We start from the raw sequence: 21244 nt of genomic DNA, 5'->3' as shown, positions 1-21244 counted from the left end.
AGTTTCATCTCGATCTTTCCATTGAATCTTCGATCAATTGTACGGAATTTTCCCGTAGAAACTCTGAATGTAAAATTACAAGCCAATCATGTACATCGTGTTCTATTTCTGATTAATACTCTTCATAGTTGTTCTTAGATGTTGGGACTTAAATGTTAATATTAACTTTTGGATGCCAAAATATTACTTTTTAAACTGACGACGTAATTTTTTTAAAACAATAATTAATATTGATAAAAATCACCCCGACTTTAGATAAGTGGAGGATTACGGGACTTCGCGTATATAATATCTATAATGTCTTTGGTTTTTACGAGTCATAAGCATTAATATAACATAATTTAAATGGAAATAAGGGCTAAATATTGGTTTTGCATCTATCATAATTGAATGGCTGATTTTAAAATTTTAAAATATAATATACAGCGAATACTACCTATCCATTAAAATTCAACTATGCGGGGAAATTCATTACATAATATACTTAGAGCTTTACATGAGTCGTGTAGTCATTAGCCGGTCTAATATTTTTTTATGGGTCTAGAAAACTCTAGATTAAAAATGAACAGCGTACTATTAATAAAATCTGCTAAGTACCAGAAACTTCTTCAATAGTAATAATATAAATAAGCATATAGGAACGCAAAGTCCTCCAAAATAGCCCAGGTGTTAAGCAAGAAGTCTGTAACTTAGTTTCCACTTGGTAAGGGAAACCATTGTCCATAGATAAACGAGCGCATTTATTTGTTTAGTGAATATTCATGTGAGATATGAGATTTAATGATACGCCATTACGGTATTCAATGAATTTATGACGTAACTGCAATTGCCCACACGAGATAGAAGTATTTTTTACGAATTAAACAAAAAACATTTTAATAAATTAAAACAGATATATTTGGAATTTTCTAACTAACCTCACTTTGACAGCAAGTCATGGGTCAACTCGTAACCATTTTTGTTTATACTTAGTCTGATTTGTTATGTTTCTCGAAAAGCGCCACAAATTTGATCATATTATATAAGAAGGACTTTCAGATTTCATTTGCAACAGATGGAAAAATAGTTTCTTTAATCAACAACAATACATCACTGTTTTTCATTTCTTCTACCAAGAATTAGATTTACGTGAATAAGAACAATTAAAATATATCTGTCAAAAACAAAGACTTTCATCACATTACATCACACACAATGCATTCATCTATACTAATATAATGTTTTTAACATGTAACAACAATGGCTCAAAAAATACTGGACCGATTTTAAAAATTCTTTCACCATTTGAATGCTACATTATCACTGATTAATATAGGATCCCTACTAAAACTACAACAATGTTACCTAAGATGTAAAAACATGCCTATAAAATATCTTTCATTGCATACTCTGCGAAAACTATTGATGATAGAACAAAAAAATGTTCCACAATATTAAAGAACATATCAATACCTACAAAAAATTTTTAAAATCAATGTCCACCAGTGCGAAGCCGCAACGGGCTGCTAGACCGATATAAAATTTTATATAAATCTACCAGACCAAAGACAATGTTAGATAAAGACAAGACAATAATTCAAAATCAAACCAATTGAATGGGACAAGATAGGATCGACGATTTTACAAGTTTACGACGCGACGGTCATCTCAGTCGGGGCGAGGGAAACAATTTGCGACAATTGAAAATAAATAAATGACGCCATTTCAATTTAATACCAGATGTTTATCGACTGATTTAGATTCGTTGTTACAAGACTTTGAAAATTGATTTTTGTTTACTCAATTATTTTAGGACAAATTCTGTTCAGCTTAGAAGTTTAAATTGATTATACTGGGATTGGTGTAGAAAGTCTAAAAACTATGTAAGTGTTTTACAAATGATAGAGATTATTGATCTAGCGATTAATAAATCGTATCCCAAGTCAAAATCTCGCCTAGAGTGATATGTCAAAATTTCGTACATCAAATATGAAACTATGAATTTAAATTTCTACCAATCGTTCGTTGAGCCAAGTCCTCCCACACCAATGCTACAATTTGAGCAGCTTGTTCGGACGAAGTATTCATATTATAGTTCAGAAACTCTCGATGAGCTTACCCAACAATTCTGCTGGTAACAATAATTCAGCTGTAGAATAAAAATAAAAAATCAATAAGAATTACCCGGCTATATTCATTTATTTTACTGCAGTTCTATTTTTAAATATTGCTTGTTTGAAGTTGTACTTCTTTAGGCGCGTTATGAAAAATTGATGAGAGTGAAATTTTACGATGCGCGCGCACCTGTGACACAAAATTGGCTGTGTGATATAGCGTGCGCGAGCGAGATGGGAATAATACAATCTAAAAGTAAAAAGAAATAGAATATGCGTGAAGCTAACTTCACGCATATTCTATTTCTTAGCTTAGCAGCTTAACGAGAATTTTGAATGACCATGACATTGACATCTGACAATGACATTTACCTTTTAAACAAATATAGGAGTTTTAATTATTGTATACAATAAAAGATTATATACCTAGTTATTTTCATTATACAAGTGCGAATTTTATATGTGCGTCTGAATTATAATCAGAAGTATTATCTAAATCAATACTAATTAATATGATAAAATATTTGTGAAAAAACTGTGCCAACCTTCCTGAGTGCTTCAATACAATTGAGGTTAACTATCCGTATGTATTATCGAGTATTATTGTTGATTAAAACTGAAACATGAACCATTATTCTTTGCTTTTGTTTATTGCGTTTGTTACAGCAACTTTTTAGAAATATTCTACGACCCTATATATCAATAATTGAGAACTAAGATTTAAGCACGAATACTAATAAGGAGAAAATGAAGGCTTGGAGCGATATAACAGAGAAGTAAACATTTTAATAAGTACCTGCATCTCAAAAAAATGACCATATCATATATACATATTATAATGATCATATTTAATCAAAACATGTAATTTTTCGGATTTAATCTAGCAAATATAAGGACAAGAGACAAAAAACAATTGATGAATCAGTGGAAGTGCATTAAATTGAATACAAAAAAAGAGTTGTCATCTTATCGCCGTGAAACATCAAAAACTGGAGGTGGAACAAAGCCACCATCACCTTCTCCAGACACAATGGATATGGCAGAGATGATACCGCAATGGTTTGAAGTAGATTTCAATGAATTTGATTGTGTTAATTATAAATATGATGTATGGTAATGTTCAAGGTTCAACCTTTCAAGCATAGGCATATGCTCACAACAGTACTTTATTCCCCTACAGGGTAGTTAGAGATATTGTAATACCTCAAAACATCCATGTTGCATTTGTAGTACCGAAACTCTGTCCAGCCCGAAGTGAGCCCATTCCCACTTATAATGGACAGTGGGTATAATACACCTTAATACCTGAGTGCGAACCACTCACCATGATACTTAAATTAATAGATGTTATTTATATATTTCAGGATATTACAAATAAAATCATTTTGGAAACAATTGATATCCCAAAAGCAAATAAAGCCAACAATGACAAGGTAATAAATCAGTTTTGACATAACTTGAATACTAAAAAAGCCAAACAAAGGTGTGCACAACAGTGACAACATAACTTAACAATTTCATTATTTTGTAGGATTAAAGAAAGGTTAAAGAAAATCATGTCGAACTGAACAACAAGAATCCCCAAACAACTCCAAAGAAACATACAAGGAAGACACCGCTATTATATTTAAATTATCTCTATCTCTAAATAGAATAAAAGAAAGTTGCTATCCAGGTCTGTAGCATGTGCTACAAATTATATTATTAACACATTTATATAATTATATTAATATAAATGTGTTAAAAATTTTATAATATGAATTATAAAAATTTTTAAGTTTTGCATGGACAGAGCTTAAATTAATATTCTCTTATTTGTTGCAGAAAGCAAGAAGTAGTTTTAGTTTTGGAGAAGCCTCGTAGATGCACAACCAAGTAATGATTAATTTAAAATTACAAACCGAAGTTCTGATGAAGACATTAGAGTCACATAAAAATAAATAGTATAATGAAATAAAAATGTTTTAAAGATAAATAGTGTTTTATTTGTTTAATGTAAGAATAATAATAAATATTTATTTATTTAATTTTTCAAATGTAAACTGAACTTTATTGACTTTAATGACTCCTTTTCCAGTCTTTGATTATTTAATTGTAATTAATTATTTGCATGCAATCAAAAACTATTTTTAATAATGCCAAAGAAGTATAACTTCTGACGCGCGTACATAAGTACAAGCACCCTTTTTTTTTAAGATTAAGGGCCAGTCTCTCCATATTTATATAATTTAATCCAAAAAGTTTGCATACTTATTAAAAAAATCATTTCAAAGTAATCCTGAAGTTTGATGCAGTTTATGAGCCCGTGAGTGTAGATAGACTAACTCTAGTTAGTCTAACTTATTTATTATATATATTTCGTAATCCTATAGCTAACAAATTATATACAACAAAAAACAACTATACTAACCATATAGGCAAAAATTGAATACTATATATACAAAAAGGTTCAAACATTTACGAAAGGAAAAAATCAATAAAACTTATTAAATACGTAATACATAATTCAGCTGTGCTGTCTGGTGTAAAAGTGAGGGTATAATAATAAACGAGAGGTTGTGTGTGGGGTGAGCTCATGATGCAGGTTATTTAGCTCTATGGATATTCTTAATATTAAGTATATTCCGCGATACAAAACTGAGTTGACGAAAAGATACAGACTTACCATTTCTTGATATGACTCTCCTTAGCAAATGGCCAAAGCGTCGTGCTCCCATACATTTCCTTTGCTCCCGCGCATCAATATCTGTACAGTCACTGACAGACGTATCCTCACTCTCTTCAGACAAGTAGGACTCTCGATTACCCGCACTACTACTATCGTTAAATCTCAATATAGGTTCGCTTGTTCCCAAGCTCTTTGGTTGATTCCATGCATCATGGACATCATTAAAAATATCATCTAAATTAGTTTCTAAAAGACCTTTGGCACTACATATCACTTTCTCCTTTCCCTCCCTATGTGTGAGGAGAGTGTCGACACTATTCGATATACACTTTTCACTATTCACTTTCTTTAATCCGTTAGCTACAGTGTTATTTATATTGTCCACAGTTTTTGTTTTATTTTTCAATCGCAACGAACTTTGTGAGATCGGCCGCGAGTTCTCTTTGTCGGTAACATTAATCTCATTTGCCATTTGGTTTTGTAGATGATTACCGCGAAATATATTGGACAGCACAATCATTTTCACAATCTTAAATGTATCAATTTGCGTCAAAAATTCCATCACTGCATCCCTTATTCATTTCACGTTTCGCGCTAAAGTAATATGAGATGGTTTTGCATTAACATTCAATATTGCGTTATAAAACTGTAACTGGCTGTTGGGCTGCTGTTATTCAAATGCATTTATGGAAAACTAGGCATTATTCAGGTGTAGGATATTGTGAATTGGTCCATGCTTAAGCAATATTATGATGAGAGCTTAGCGCACGGGAGTTTGATATTTGAATAAAATATGAGCAACACGCCGTCTATACGAGCGTACACATCCGAAGCATTAAATAAATGAAAACCTTTTCGAAATTTAAAACAACGTAACATGTAAATGGACTATGTATAGGCGAGTAAGTGAGAAAGCTTATCAGCGTTGGTCAGAATTGGCTTAGAGGTGAGAAACCCATCTGTCACGAGGAATAAAGCCGGGCCGTCCCGAAGGTGTGCTGATAAACGGACCAAAGTAACCTTATCGGGTGTGTCTTGGTTTGAATGAGTTAATTCAGAAACTACCTTTCTGTCTAATAATTTTCATAACTGTAAGTTATGCATAGAACCTCTACCTTATTGAAATTATATAATTAGAATTTTTAGTACATCTGGCTTAATTTCCAATTAGTGTCAGATAATGTTCAAGTTCACAGCGGAAAGTAAATTCATTAAAAACAAAATATTGTACAAAATTTAAAGACACACGTATATTGTATCAATTCCTTGAAGTTTTGAAAAGGCGAGACGGTAGTCTACAAGTCAGAGTGGTTCATGAGCTGAAAACACGACATCACAGTACGAGTAATGTCCACCGGAGACAGCATTGCGCTAGCCATTTAGGTATTTATTTATGAAGTATAACTAATTTTCGTTTTTACAATACCTTAGTATAATTTGAGAAATAGATACTTGGTGCTTAAAATCTCCTATGAATTAGGGTCTGAAGTTAAAATTTTTTTTGCCAACAAATTAAGTTTTTCAATAGACAATTGGTGTAATATATGGTGTAATGTGTGAAACAAATACATGTTCACTCATATACACAATCGTTTGTATACGTCAATCGCTCCTTTTACATACTATTTCTTCAAATTCAAAAAATTCAAAAAAAAAAGAAAAAATTTTATTCAATAACAAGTAACATTTTTAGCAGATATTGGAGCCTCTGAACTAAGTCTGGGGAGACCTGTACATCAGGGTACTCCGCTCTTCCAATGGCATAACGAGATAGTAACTTAACAATAATATTGAAACCATATATATAACTATATTATAAAGAAAAACAGAAATCTAAGACTAATTACTAAACTACAGGATACAGGTTTACATGGTTGAGATTTACAGGTTTACATTTGTACGCACCAGAATGATAATCTTAGGGAAGGGATTGATGGGATGGAAGGTGGAGGGTGGTAGTGTAAAATAGTGTAAAGTGCAGTGTGGAAATTAGGAATGGTAAAACTATACTTGAACTAGCAATTCAGTTTCTTCGTAGTTAAGTGAACAAAGCCAAAGTCTATTGAAATTAACAAGAAATTATATTACTCAACAATACTTTTAAACCTTTTTTTCAACGCACAATTAAATGCATTTTACTAAACACGTGTGTAAAGTCTAAATAAAAACTATATATTAAAATAAATATCTCTAAACGACGGCATTCATACAGTATTTGCGGTGGTACTAAACCTGTCGTGAACAGAGAATTGTATTTTAGACTTCAGCACGTACGAAGGCATCTGAAAGGATTCTAAAATTTCACTCCCCTTGCCCCAGCCACGCCGACTCTTTGTGTCCAATCGTTTGTAAAGTAAAAGAATGTTGCCTTTGTAACAAATATCAGAGATATCTTGCATGAATTTTGTGAATTCTTTGCCTCTAATTTTTTGTAAATCTGACAGATGAAGAGGAAAAGGAAATGATAATGTATAAAACGCGTTCTTTTAATATTTTAATGCGTATTTTTGAGAATGACTGAATGAGTCTACTGTGATGTTATTTCTTTATAAAGTAAAGTTAATAATTCTTAAATTATTATTTTTATTCAAAATATTCCCCAAAATTTACGGAAGATAAGCCAGTTTGACAGAAGTAATCGTTTAAAAACCGTTTTGTTTCGTGACAACTGGGCAATTTAAAAAATATATTTAGCGCGAGATTTTTATTTATATATGTCACCGTAAAATTGTAAAAACCGTTAGATTGTAATCTATCTCGCGAGATTGTAAACTGTCGAAAGATTGTGAACCTCAACGAACTGCTTACAAATTAACGTATAATTATTCGGTAGTTATATGAAATTGTTGGGAAGTAAAATTAATCTGTAATTGACCAAAGAAGTTTGAATGATAACTAAGTTAGTGTAGTACAATCTACCGAATAATAATACGTTAAATTGTAAGCAGTACGCTGAGGTTCACAATCTTTCGACAGTTTATAATCTCGCGAGATAGATTACAATCTAACGGTGTTTACAATTTTACGTTAACATATATATATAGTATAAACCTAACACCAATAGCTTACGTGAGTATAAGTAAATATATGTTAAAAATATAAAATAATAGTTAATCATAACTTTGCTACAGATAATAGTACCTAAATATTATCTTAAAATAGTTTAAACTTTTAATTTATCTGTTGTCCACCTATCCTGTGTCCGGGTATCAAAACACGCTTATACCAGATTACTTAATTGTACACACACGGTTTCCACACACTTGATATAAAGAAAAGTCATAATATCATAGTCATATAATCATTTAGATTTATGTAGTTACATTCGCCAAAAGTGTTCAATTAAAAACTTGATAATAAACCTTGAATTAACCTTGATTTTTTAACGAGTCACATTGAACTTGAGAACATTAGCGATTAGCGCAATGTGGGAAGGCTTTGTTAGAAACATTATGCTAATTATTATATTTATCTTTTAATCGTATTATATAATAGGTATCTGAGGCCGTCAAATAGCAGATATTATATAATTTACGAAATCAACGGCAAGTGAGTCGATGAAATAGAACAATGCGCTGACCACTGAGCCATAGATGTATACCTATATGATATACGTTATAGTAACATACAACATCTTAAGAAATATTATTCACCTATGCCGGGTTTATTAGATTTCGGCAACGCACTCGCGAGCACTCTGGCATTGAGTGTCCATGGGCGGTGGTATCACTTAACATTAGGTGAGCCTCCTGCCCGTTTGCCCGTGTTCTATAAAAAAATAGTAATATTGCAAACATTCCACAATACCTAAACATTTAATTTTCACAACACAAATTTAACTACGTCTGTGGTCCAATATTGAGCCAAACACCGGTAAATTAATAATCTTTAGTCTATAGTCTATCGGTTTTGTAAAGCTAAAAAGACCTAGCGAAGTTAGTTTGAGTGAATAAACCAATGAACATAATATTAGAAACTAAAGGTTCGAATTAAGTAAATCTTTGTAAAGGGTTAATCAAGAAGCTACAAAGCTATGACCGAGGTAAAATCTCACACACAGCGATTATAGTGTGCCATGATGACCGGGACAGACTCCCGCCCCAGGATGTCAAAGGATGGCCCCAGATCCCCAAAAACGCTAGACATACCAATGAACATACACCCGATATATTACAATCTGATGTATGTGAATAATTTCAAAGACAATATCGGAACAAAGATATAAAATCGAAAAGTAATCACGATAAAGAACAGTGAAATACATCTGAAAAAGTAATCAGAAAGAATGATTTCCTTTTCGTATAAATAACCTTTCAGAAATATGTTTTCATGAACGCCAACGATATTTTGACAATTTCGAGGCGTGGAAAAACATGTTTCATATGTCGGAGACATTTCCAGCTTTATGGACTTCATCTATAGAAAAAATCCAATATTTACATTAGACATTTCCATTTGCGAACTAGCCCAGTGGAGGTGTTTACGTGGAGATACGAACTCCATGTATTTAAAAAGAGCAAACTCCTCTCTCAAAGCCTGCCGCACCCTTTTATAGCTATCCCGTAAGCTCGCCCCCTTACCATATAGTATAAAAAAATATTTGATAGTTTAGCCGTGGCGGTATTACAGTATAACACACATCATTATCATTTATAGTAGTTAATATATATATATCAATGGCGATACCACCTTTAAGGTCTTGCCCTCAGATATATGTATCTGTTCCGTGATCATTTCTAATAGGCAAGTTGGTGATGTACCTTCTGCGTCTGACAGACACCGTTGACGTTTCGATATTTTGCTTCGCCAGAGACAGCTTTTAACAGAAAGTAAATTGGTGCACAGTCGGGGATCGAACCTACGACCCCAGGGATGAGAGCCGCGTGTTGAAACCACTAGGCCACCACTGCTCATATAGTATTTAATATGTCTGACGGACTGAGGGTATTTTGTCAGGCATACCCTCAGTCCGTCAGTTCCTTACAGTACATAAAAACTAAACCAAACCAAATGTATTGAAAAAACTATGAAATTAAGCATTAAATATAAGAGTTATGGTTATAAGTTCATTTAGCTCCTAATACACCTATTAAACCATTTCGTACGAAAAATTATGATTCCTGTTCTCATACGATTATATTTAAATCTACTAAATTTTACATGCCTCAATATTTAATCGAATCAAACTATTAATTAATATGATCATACTTTTAGCGTACGTAAATTTACAAGTGACTGTTGAAAAATATTCGAATTTCGAAACACATTCAAATTTCGAATCCCCTATAAAGTTACTTTGAAATTCGCTACAGGCACTCGTAACGAAGTCGGTACTTTAGTTCATTTACAAGCAAAACATTATCAATGTTGCCCCGGGGATTAATATTAATACAACCGATAGTGTCATTCAATTAAAACTTTGACAAATCGCTCCCCGCAGTAGGTTCGGTTATTTTTTACACGCTTTGTATGTATGTATGTATGTAACCGATTCCTTCGGACTCGATTTTGACCCACATTAAAGGGACAGATTTAATTCAAACTTTGTACACTTATAAAGAATCAGCGACAATATAATAATTTCATAGTCATCTCGAAAAAACAATGGAAATTTTTTTTAAGTCCACAAAGCAATACAATTAATTTTAGACAACACGTATTGCTGCTAGGACTAAAAAGTGGAAAATAAATATAGTTTAAAAAAAACTAAAAAACACGCTTTTAAAGGACATCAAACTAAAAAGTGAAAAATAATTCCTAATTTAGGCTGAAAATGGTGCTTTAAAAGCGTGTTTTTTTATTTTTTGAAACTCTATTGGAGCGTTCATTTTATTGCCTGGTCATGGAAAGAAACATCTACACTCATTCCTTAATTCCAGCATTTGCCACTGTTAAGAGTGTTATATAGCTTCCAAGGTTGACAGAAGATTTTTCCTACTATATGCGTAGACTTCCACCACGATATATGCGCACTTAAGTAACGAGATAAAAGTGATTACCATAGAGATATATACTAGATTTTAAGTAAAACATGTAAGTTATTCCATGCAAATACTAGCTTTCACTGCCGAGACGTGACTAAGATCCTTTAAGAGGAAAATTTCAATTCACTTATCTATGACGGTAAAAACTTTGTACCAATTGCATTATTTTATAGAACTGTATTTATGCGAATTTGAATTTAAAATAATTGGTCATTTGAGGGTTTTTTTTTATTTTTTTGAATAACAAGTGTATTTTTTTAATAATACCTTTCCACCTTATTCATAAAAAAACGTGTGTGTACTTTGTACACGCGTTAATAGTTATACCTACTTCTTTGGCGTAACAAGATAAAAATATTTTCAAAATTTTTATCGTTCGCCTTATTCTACGTTTGTAGAAAAAACGACAGTAACAATAGAAAAAATTAACTCTCATCATTTTGCCCTAACGAGCCAAAAGAAGTATACTTTAAAAAAACCTAAAATCTTGAGTATAACTAACTTCAGGGTCGGTTTTTTGTGACGGTGTGCGCGCGCATCATAAACATTTACTCTCATCATTTTTCCCTAACGCGCCAAAAGGAATAACGCTTCAAAAAAACAATCTAATTGCAGCGTTTTATCGAAAGTCTCTTTTCATCACAATATAAAAACAATGTATCAGAAAGAGACAAACGACTTTAGTTACCATAATAATGATTTAGTTTATTTGGCCCATTCTGGCCTTAAGACTGGGCATCGTGTGCCCCTACAGTATTGGCCGTTAGACAATCAAAAGCACTCATAAGGTCAAGATGTATTCAAATCGACATACGCAATTGTGACCAATTATCTCAGCAATCTATTACCCAGACATTCCGCTCATGAATACCGCTTGTACTCTTACAAGGCACAAGGGACATGTTCATAGTAGAGCTGTAGCAAACCGTATGTATTCGTTACTGAGTAACGAGTACGCCATCTAGTACCGAGTAACGAAACGTTACTCACAAATACATTTCGTTACTCGCATCTTTCGTAGTATGAGTATCTACATGTTTCAGTTTACGCAAGTACTATTGATGTGTGTATAGAAACATTTGCTGATCGTATGTTTTAAGGTCGATTTACATCAAACGAGCGAATGCTCATTCTATCCCCACTACATCAAATTCTTCTAGTGTAAACAAGCGTAGAGCATTCTTTCGTTGTTCTTAGTGCGTTCGCAAAGATTCTATAGAATATTCTAAGAATGCTCGTTCGCTTGATGTAAACGGCGCAAGAGCGCGCGAACAGTTGCTTAGAGCGTTCTAGCGTGTTCGGACGTGCTCGCGCCACTGAGCGGTCTTTTCAAAGCGTTCTTGTGTTCTAGCGATTGTTTACGTATCTTATCGATTAAATTATGGATTGGTCTCAAGAAAAATGTTTATTAATGATAGAAGCCTACCGCAATTTCAGATGCCTGTGGGATCCGACGTATGAAAACTATAAAAATACAACTTACAAACAAGATGCTTGGCGGGAAATCGCAAAACAACTGGAATGTAATGTTGAAGAGTTAAAAAAAGAGTTTTCGCGACAAAATAATAAATGCAGCACTTGCAATAATGATATCGCTGTCAGAGTCAGACATAACGAAGCACTACCAATACTAACCACAGAATTGACACGAATGAGCAAAGAACATTCGATCTAGCTTTTGTTTACACTAAAAGATTACGAAAGAATGCTCTTGTTCTAGCTCTAGCTCTATGTTCGTTTGATGTAAATCGATACCTCTAGCTTTCGTTTACACTAAAAGATTACGAAAGAATGCTCTTGTTCTAGCTCTAGCTCTATGTTCGTTTGATGTAAATCGACCTTTACGCATGCGCGAGCATATTCGGTGAATTTAAAAACGTACATTACAAAGAGCGATGTTTGTTTATTATGTGAAGTAGGTATAATTTGAAAATTCGTCGTCGTCCAAGTTTTATTTTTTACAGATGTTTAATTTTATTCTAAGCAAAAATATTTTTATGTTGATTTATCGTTAGAATGCTATTCAAGTATTATTATCAATAAATAATTTTCGATACCTATTTGTTGCTTTTTCATTATAATTGATGCATATGCAATAGATTGCGATGTTATTGATATATAACATTAACATTTAAAAGTGCTCACGGTTAAAAGTGTCAAAATAGTAAATCCGAATTTTTTAAGAGAAGTAACGAGTAACGATACTATAGTAACGAGTACTAATTGTTATAGTAACGAATACATACGGGTACGCTTTTTTTCGTTACTTTTACACCTCTAGTTCATAGTACATGCAAAGTTTTCCCTGATATATGAACTGATATAGAAATGTTGGACTGCATTTAAATAACACATTTAATGGGTTTTAAAGAGAATTTCTTAAATTATTAGCAAAACTCGACGATTTGTGGATAGATTTTGAATCGACTGTATAAAATTCGTCATTTGTATTTTAAGTAAAGTTTTATTAGTTACACTGATTCTTTATTTAACAACAAAGCATTTAGGCTAGGTTCCCCGGCATTACACGTATAGGTATTTGTTTGATTAAATATATAATACATATGTGGTAAGGTATGTTGGAAAAAGCTGGAGGGGGCCTTTATCCGTGAAGGGGTTCCGATCGACACGACGGTACTGACGGTAGCTAGAATATAGGATAACAATTTTTTTTTGTTATCCTGATTTTAAAATGATTGGAAATTAAACGGGCTTTTATTATTTTTATTAGATACTGTATTTTCTACAAAACTGTACGCATTTGAATATTATTGCATTTGTATTTTTTACACACCTTGGTTTACATTATCTTATATAGTTTTATTTCATTTATTCATTATCATTATCCGCTAGTAGAGCATTAAAATGCAAACAAGCAATCAAAGCTGTTGTCTTTATATTATTAGTGTAGATGCTCGAAGCACAAACATAATTCAGTATGATAAGCCCAAATAATACTAATAAAACATAGAAACTTCAATGTTTCAACCACAAAGACTAGACAATGTTTGTGATCAATAACCAAAGTTTAATAAATCTAAATTGATACGACACCAGCTATAGTTGAGTTGATTGCGTCATTGTATTAGTTTGATAAATAAAGAATGTAAGCTCAAGATCGAACACGATAAACAGAAAAGATCTCTGGCCTAGGGAACATAGCGTATTAAATCAAGTAAGGGAGCGTTCAACTATTACGTCACGCAATATTTGGACATTGTTGACCCCCCCCCCCCCTGTAACGCGCCGTAACGTTTTCTGTACCCAAGTATCATGATCATAAAACAGTTACAGAAACCCGAGGCCCAGACCTAAAACGTTGTAGAGCCACTGATTTATTTTTATCTTATAATATGTTACGTTAAACACATTCAAAATTAAGATTATACGTTATACGAGAAACATGTCGAATGTCTTCGATTGTAACAGCAGCAATCTCACGAAATCATCCCACCATTTTATCCATAAAACATGCTCGTTAACTAAGAGAGACATGTTCATAAACAATGTATGAGTGGAACCATCAAATTTCAAATAGATTAATTAAAACAGATGACGAATTATCGGACAGTCTCTTGCAAGTTTGTTTTGAGAACTGATCGTTAAAAAATATGACGTGCATAAGTGTACAAAAGACAATATGGTATATATTGGTAGGGTTTTTCTAGTTTTCAATAAAATCTATCAATCCAAACTTTTATCCGCGTCGTTTCATTCCTTTCAATAAAAAATATTTTGTTAATTACTTTTATGTGTCTATTATTTACCTAATTAGGTATATAATAATATTATGATCTAAATACACGTTTCATGATCTGCAGGTATCAATAATATCTATCTTAATGCTTTGAAACACACTAATAATTATGTATTATAAATCCGATTTTTATACCCCCAAAACCGGTCACAGTTTTATATTCTCTACATTATTTAATACAAAAGCCTATTTTAACATACGAACCAAACATCAACAAAATCAAATGTATAAAACATCAAAAGTGAGTCTCACCAAAGAAAAGCTGTAAAAAGCTTCATTCAACATTATTAAATACATCCTCTTATCTAAGACCTTTGACTAAACAGAGTTGCCTATCACGATCTCTCGAAACGAAATTCGATTTATTTACGACTACAGACACTGTTCAGGCTGTATAGGTATAAGATACGTGAAGAGTTTCTTGATGTCTAGCTCTTAATTTCACCTGAACATTTGACAGGATACACGCGAGGTCAGTCAGCTTCTAATAGCTAACATGTTCAGTAAATGTAATAAAGAAAATCTTATTGCAATAACAGCGTCAATCACATTCATATCTAATACATAAAATTCTTGTGACACGTTCGTTCTTATACTCCTCCGGAACGGCTCGACCGATTCTTATGAAATTTTTTATGCATGTTCATTAAGTCTGGGAATCGGCTACTATCTATATCTTTCAAACCCCTTAGTGATAGATAATGGGTGTCCACCCCAAAAAAAATTTTTTTGACAATTTTTTTTTTTGTTTTTACTTTTTTATGATACAGCATACAAAAATACATACAACGCCTTATTTTCACCCCTGAACAATGAGCTTCTATTTTTTATTTTAGTAGAAAAAAAAATATTTACCTAGAAATAATATACATGGCAAAACAACGTTTGCCGGGTCAGCTAGTAAGTTTATAAATTAGTCTTCCATTTGCGCAACATTTAACATTTTAACAATTGCTTGAGCAAAGCGTCATTACCACTACTTTAAAAGCCAGCAACGTATTTGCAAGCCTCCTGGTGTTGTAGATGTCCCGACCGCAGCAAGCCGTTTGGTTCTGTGTCATTAAAAAATTGTCGCGATATTTTTCGTCGCTATTTAATGCTATGTATTTTGGAGTATTCTTATGAACTCCAATTAATAGTTAATGTCACTACCATACCATTGCAGAGTTTGTCGTGTGTGTGTTTGTTTGACGTGTTTCATGGTTCACTGACCTCGGCTAGGCTAAAATTTGGACACTGTACTGATAATTCAATTTTTGATTTAAACATTATTTTTACTTAAGTTTGTAGTTTTTATTGTTGTTTGTATTATCACTGTTTTTTGTATTTCATTTCGCTGGACGTGTCGGCATATCGTAGGGACGGCATCGCTTGTCATAAATTTTTATGTTTATCATGTGTTAGTCCTAATCTGGTTGCCCAAAAAAAAAATTAGAAACTGCTTTGAATCATTATTTTTGTTTTATCGCCTTAGGTTCTAGAACAGTCAAAAAAGTCGTTGCGAAGCGGCTCTTTTAAAAGCCAAAAATGCTGCTGCCTCGAAGACAAATAGAAGAAAAAAGATGCATCAAAATTACTCCTACTTTTAAATCTGCTACAAGCAACCTCGGCCTAGAATATGAATATATGAAGGTTGTATCGCTTATTTTGATAAGAGCTTAGAAACATCAATTACAAGGTGTTATTATAATATTAATGACGTCATATAATGAGGCCGACGCTTAAAATATTTTACTCCATATTCACTTCGAAATAGGTCGCATACATAGGTCATTAAAATTGATGTTGACATCGAGGCGATTATAATGAAAACAAATATATTATATATATTCATTTTATAAAGCAAAAAGAAGCAATGTGTATTTGATAGGAGCGCGACTCTTTTTTTATGTAATAGGAGGCAAACTGGCAGGAAGCTCACTTGATGTTAAGTTCGCCGCCTATGGATACTCTCAAAGCCAAACTACTCGCAAGTGCGTTGCCGGCATTTCATGAATTGGTACGCTCTTTTCTTGAAGTACCCTAAGTCAAATTGGTTCGAAATACAGTGGGCAACTGGTTCCACATAGTAGTGGTGCAAAAAATGCCTTAAAAACGCTCAGTTGTGGAACGTCGGACGTCGAGGTGATACGGATGGTATTTTGTATTCTGTCTTGACGTGCGATAATGAAACACAGCTGCAGGTAAATTAAATAATAGCGCGTTGTGCGTTCGAACCCCACCAATAGGACCACAGGATTTTTGCTTCTAAATGCGCAGTTAACTTCTTACGGTTATGGTAAACATCATGAAAAAACTGGCATGTCTTAAAGCTTATTGCCTATAAAGGAGAGGTGATAAAAAATCGTAATCTAAAGTTAAGACCCATTGACCGCCAAAAGATTATTATTAGAGGAAAGAAAAACGTATATCCGAAAAATTTAATTAATAATCTCCACCATATCCGTCTCTCTCTCTCAAATTGTGTTTAAGTTATAATTAAAGTAAGAGAAGATTATTAAAAGAAAACACTTTTTTACCAGATTGAAGTTATGTATTATTTTACGTAATTAAAAAAAACCGACGTTTCGCGTGCTTTACGGCGTGCGTGGTCATGGTGATGATAATACATAACTTCAATCCGGTAAACAAATGTATTCTTTAAATATGTAAAAGTTATGTTAATTAAAGACAATACTAGACGATTATTAGTTAAAAATATACAAACAAACTGAGTTATGATTTGTGAATTAAGTTCTAATGTATGTATTAAAACAGCTTTTCAATGCGTAAATACAAAATTCATAGTTTTGTCACATAAATCATTATTTTTAGAAAATATAATTATTTGGTTAAAAATATACAATGGGCCTACTAAGTTGCTGTCACCACTTTGAGCGAGGTCATACAATCTTGAATGACAGTTTCCCCAGTATCAGAAGTTTTCAATAATATGATGAGCCACAATAATTGAATACCACAAACTAAACAACCATTAACGTGATAATTACAAAATGAATTATTCAACTTCCCATGCAAAAGGATTTCCTGTTCGGAGGTCACCCATTCAAAAGCACGAAACAAATATCGAACAATGAAAAATAATTATTGCAAAGGTTAATATGGCTAAGGTAACGCAGGGTTTGAATATGGGAAGGCTTTAGATAAATACCAAATTAAAATTTTCTTCATAATGGGTACTTTAAACTTTAGTTATTCTAATATATAAAATTCTCGTGTAACAATGTTCATCCGAAACGTCTCGACCGATCCATATGAAATTTTTTTAAGCATATTCAGTAAATCTGAGAATCGGCTATTATCTATCTTTCAAGTGTAAGTGATAAGAGGTGTCCACCGAAAAAATTTTTTTTTAGAATTTTTGTTTTGTTTTAATTTATTAATGACAACGTACAAAAATACATACAACCCCTAATTTTGACCCTTCTACGATCAACCCCTATTTTTTATTATTGTAGATAGTTATTCTTATTGAACGAAAAAAATGTTTCCTAGAAATAATATACATGGCAAAACAACGTTTGCCGGGTCAGCTACTATGTTATAATAACTTTTATCAGTACCATTGATCGAAACCCCCGAACGGGTAAAGGCCTCCATCAGCTTTTTCCAAATACATATATATATATCCACCTATTTTTTTTCCCCCTTCTTCCCTTTGCTCTTTACCATTCCAGTCTTTAAAGTCAACCATCATAAGTCTGTGCATCTAGCTAAACGCACTGCCCATTGACACTTCTGTTTTTATTCGCTTCCTGCTAATATCTTCTATCCACTTTTTTAGGGCGCCATCTTCTTCCTTTGGTCCCTTCCATTCCAGTTTATTTTGCGGTCATATATCATTGTTTTATCTATTTTATTAAATAAGTTCTGTTTTGACATAGAAATGGAGGGTAAAACTAAGCCAATATAAACTTTTTAAAACTATGTATGTAAAAAATAAATATTATAATAAAACGATACGAGACAAACCAATAATAATAATAGAAAATTTAAGTCGAACCAATTTTTCTCACTAAAACTATGAGAAAAAATATTTAAATCACAACCAAAAACTAAAAACCATTATTGTTTGTCTTCTTTAAGTCTTCCTAAGCTTTAGCTTCGTAGCTTTTAAAGTTTCACTATCATTATTTTTTAATTCCGTCATACAGTGAAAGCCCCGGACATTGACGACATTACGACTTGAAACCTTACGCAATAATAGGCTATATTATAACATTAATACGACTTAATTTCGCTTACATCTGTCGTTACATCGATTATTTAACCTTTAGTGAAAGTAATCGCGGTATTATGAACTCGATAACACGTTCTTACAAGTCTCGGAGCACGTTATAATTACAATTATCACAAACATTTCAGTACGCATAGGTTCCACAAAAAATGTATAATATATACGCCAAGCTCACACAGACCTAGTTTTAGTTTACGTTTCTTAGGAAAGGGTAGATTTGACACCCTGCTTTTTAGCTTCTCGGCCTATGTATAAAAACATGGTACGTACCATGGAGTATTGGTCAACCAGAATCAGTCAATTCGACCAGGCTTCCAATTTTATACTACTTTTAATATGTATAGTATTCTGCTAAAGGTAACTTATACTTGATTCGCTGAACGCGATCTCAGAAACTACTGGATCAAATCGAAAAACCATTTCTATTTAAATTGGGTGCCCCAAAAAAAGGTAGATAGACGAAATAGAAATATTTGGAAAAAGCTGAAGGGCCTTTACCCGTGAAGGGGTTTCAAACATTGGTACTGAAGGATGCTAGAATATTAGGATAACATGTATAATATGTATATGTATAATTTGTGTGTGTATAATTCTAACAAACCTAAGCTGTATATTCTACTTTTGTAAAGATTGGAAATTAAACGGGCTTTTATTATTATATTGAGCAGGTTGAAGTCGTAGGTTCGATCCCCAGCTGTGCACCAATGGACATTCTTTCTATGTGCGGATTTAAAATGTGCTCGAACGGTGAAAGAAAACATCGTGAGGAAACCGACATGTCTTAGACCCAAAAAGTCGACGGCGTGTGTCAGGCACTGGAGGCTGATCACCTACTTGCCTATTAGATTTAAAAATGATCATGAAACGGATTCAGAAATCTGAGGCCAAGACCTAAAGAGGTTGTAGCGTCACTGATTTTTTTATTATTATCTATTTAAAGCCTATATAACGCTATGACCGAAATAAAGCATTTTCATTTACACATATACCGCCCTTATGTTTGTCACACCAATACCAAAAAACATCAAACATCGTGCATCGTTAACAATAATGATCCTATACGTTCCTCAATTCAACCGCATTTGATGAAAAAAATTTGATTAATGCGAAGGCTGCGCGGGTCTTTTGTTGGCATTTGACTGTTTCACTCAATTGAAATTTTCGTAAAAATGCATGTTCATTTACGTAGATTAAAAATCATTTACTCATATTACACGACCGTGATTTACAATTAACAAATGCTTTCGAAAAAATACATTCTAATGACAAGCCCAAAATATGACGATGTGTCACAGGATCTGCTACTGGGAGGATAAAACTCGGTTGTGCTCCACGTCCGTCGGTCCACAACTGAGCTTTTAAGGCATTTTTTGCCGCGCACTATGTGGAACCAGCTGTCCACTAAAGTATTTCCGAACCAATACGACTTAGACTCCAAAAAACAGAGTTCCAATTCTTAAAAGGCCGGCAACGCACTCGCCCTCTGGCATAGAGTCTCCACGGGCGGCGGTATGGCGTTAAATAATAATTTAAAAAAAATACTGCAGAAGTTAGATATACTTCATTGGGATGCACCTTCCATAGCGTTAATAGGAAAGAAATTACGTGTGAGTTATGATTGAATGCTTTTTTTATATATAACCTTTTAAGCTATAAGTAAAAACTATAACAATTAAATTAAGATGTTCGTAAAGTTCCAAATTCTCTGATACGAATACCAACTTACATTCACTAAGGTTCGAAATTGAAATATAGACCATATTTCAATATATTTTTTTTAACATAAAATCTAATAATACGAACAAAGAGCAATTAAATCGTAAAAATATACAATTTTATTATCGATCTGTGCAAGATTTTACCAGACTAAACCGGTAAAGTAAGCTTATTTTGTGAGAAAAAACCTATCTTAGATCTGCAAACTGCATGTGACCGCGTGCAAAGGAATAACACTGTTAATATAAGGAACATAAGAACGCTTTTAGCATCATCCATTCAATGTTTGCTTTAAATTAAGGTCGCCAACTTTAGATGTTGTTACTTGTTAGAATAGCGTGTGAAGGAAAACGGTGTTTCTATAAATAAATGGAAAATCTAGATTCTAGATATTAATACTAAACATAATTGAGCACAAAAGGTTTACGCGCGTTACAGTGTGAAATTGGTTTAATTCGATTGGAATTTATTGTTCATTTAAAACGGCTTATGTGAAATAAAATCAGCAATTCCTTTGTATTGTTATTACATAGAAAAAGTAATAATTAAAGTTATTTCAATGAAATAACGCTTTCTTTCATCTATTAGTCTAATGACACCGTTTTAAAGTACTCAACCGTATTTTTTATCCCATGGTAAACACAAATTGACAGAAAGCGACAAAAGGTAAATTTAGATAAATGATATTACTATGCGAGTTACTAACGTTGTGTTAAATAAAAAACAAAAATAAATGACACCAATTTTATAGTAAAATAAACATGTGTGTGTACTTATGTACACGCGTTA

At 32.8% G+C, this 21244-nt stretch overlaps 1 protein-coding gene across 3 annotated transcripts in view; it reads right to left on the bottom strand.

Annotated features, from left to right (window-relative positions):
* Positions 1-21244, bottom strand: part of LOC125060686 (atypical protein kinase C) — a 208098-nt gene that overhangs the window by 162096 nt on the left and 24758 nt on the right. Inside the window, exon 2 of one of the 3 annotated variants that reach the window (XM_047665682.1) lies at positions 4759-5355. The exons of the other annotated variants lie outside the window; for them this stretch is intronic. Coding sequence (XP_047521638.1) covers positions 4759-5323 — 565 coding nt within the window. The 5' untranslated portion in view covers positions 5324-5355. The remainder of the gene's footprint in view (positions 1-4758; positions 5356-21244) is intronic. 3 annotated transcript variants of the gene reach the window in all.

This window comes from Pieris napi, chromosome 22 (genome assembly GCF_905475465.1).
Source record: "Pieris napi chromosome 22, ilPieNapi1.2, whole genome shotgun sequence".
NCBI lineage: Eukaryota > Metazoa > Arthropoda > Insecta > Lepidoptera > Pieridae > Pieris > Pieris napi.
The sequence above is the reverse complement of the archived record's forward strand: the minus strand, read 5'-3'. Positions and strand labels throughout refer to the sequence as shown.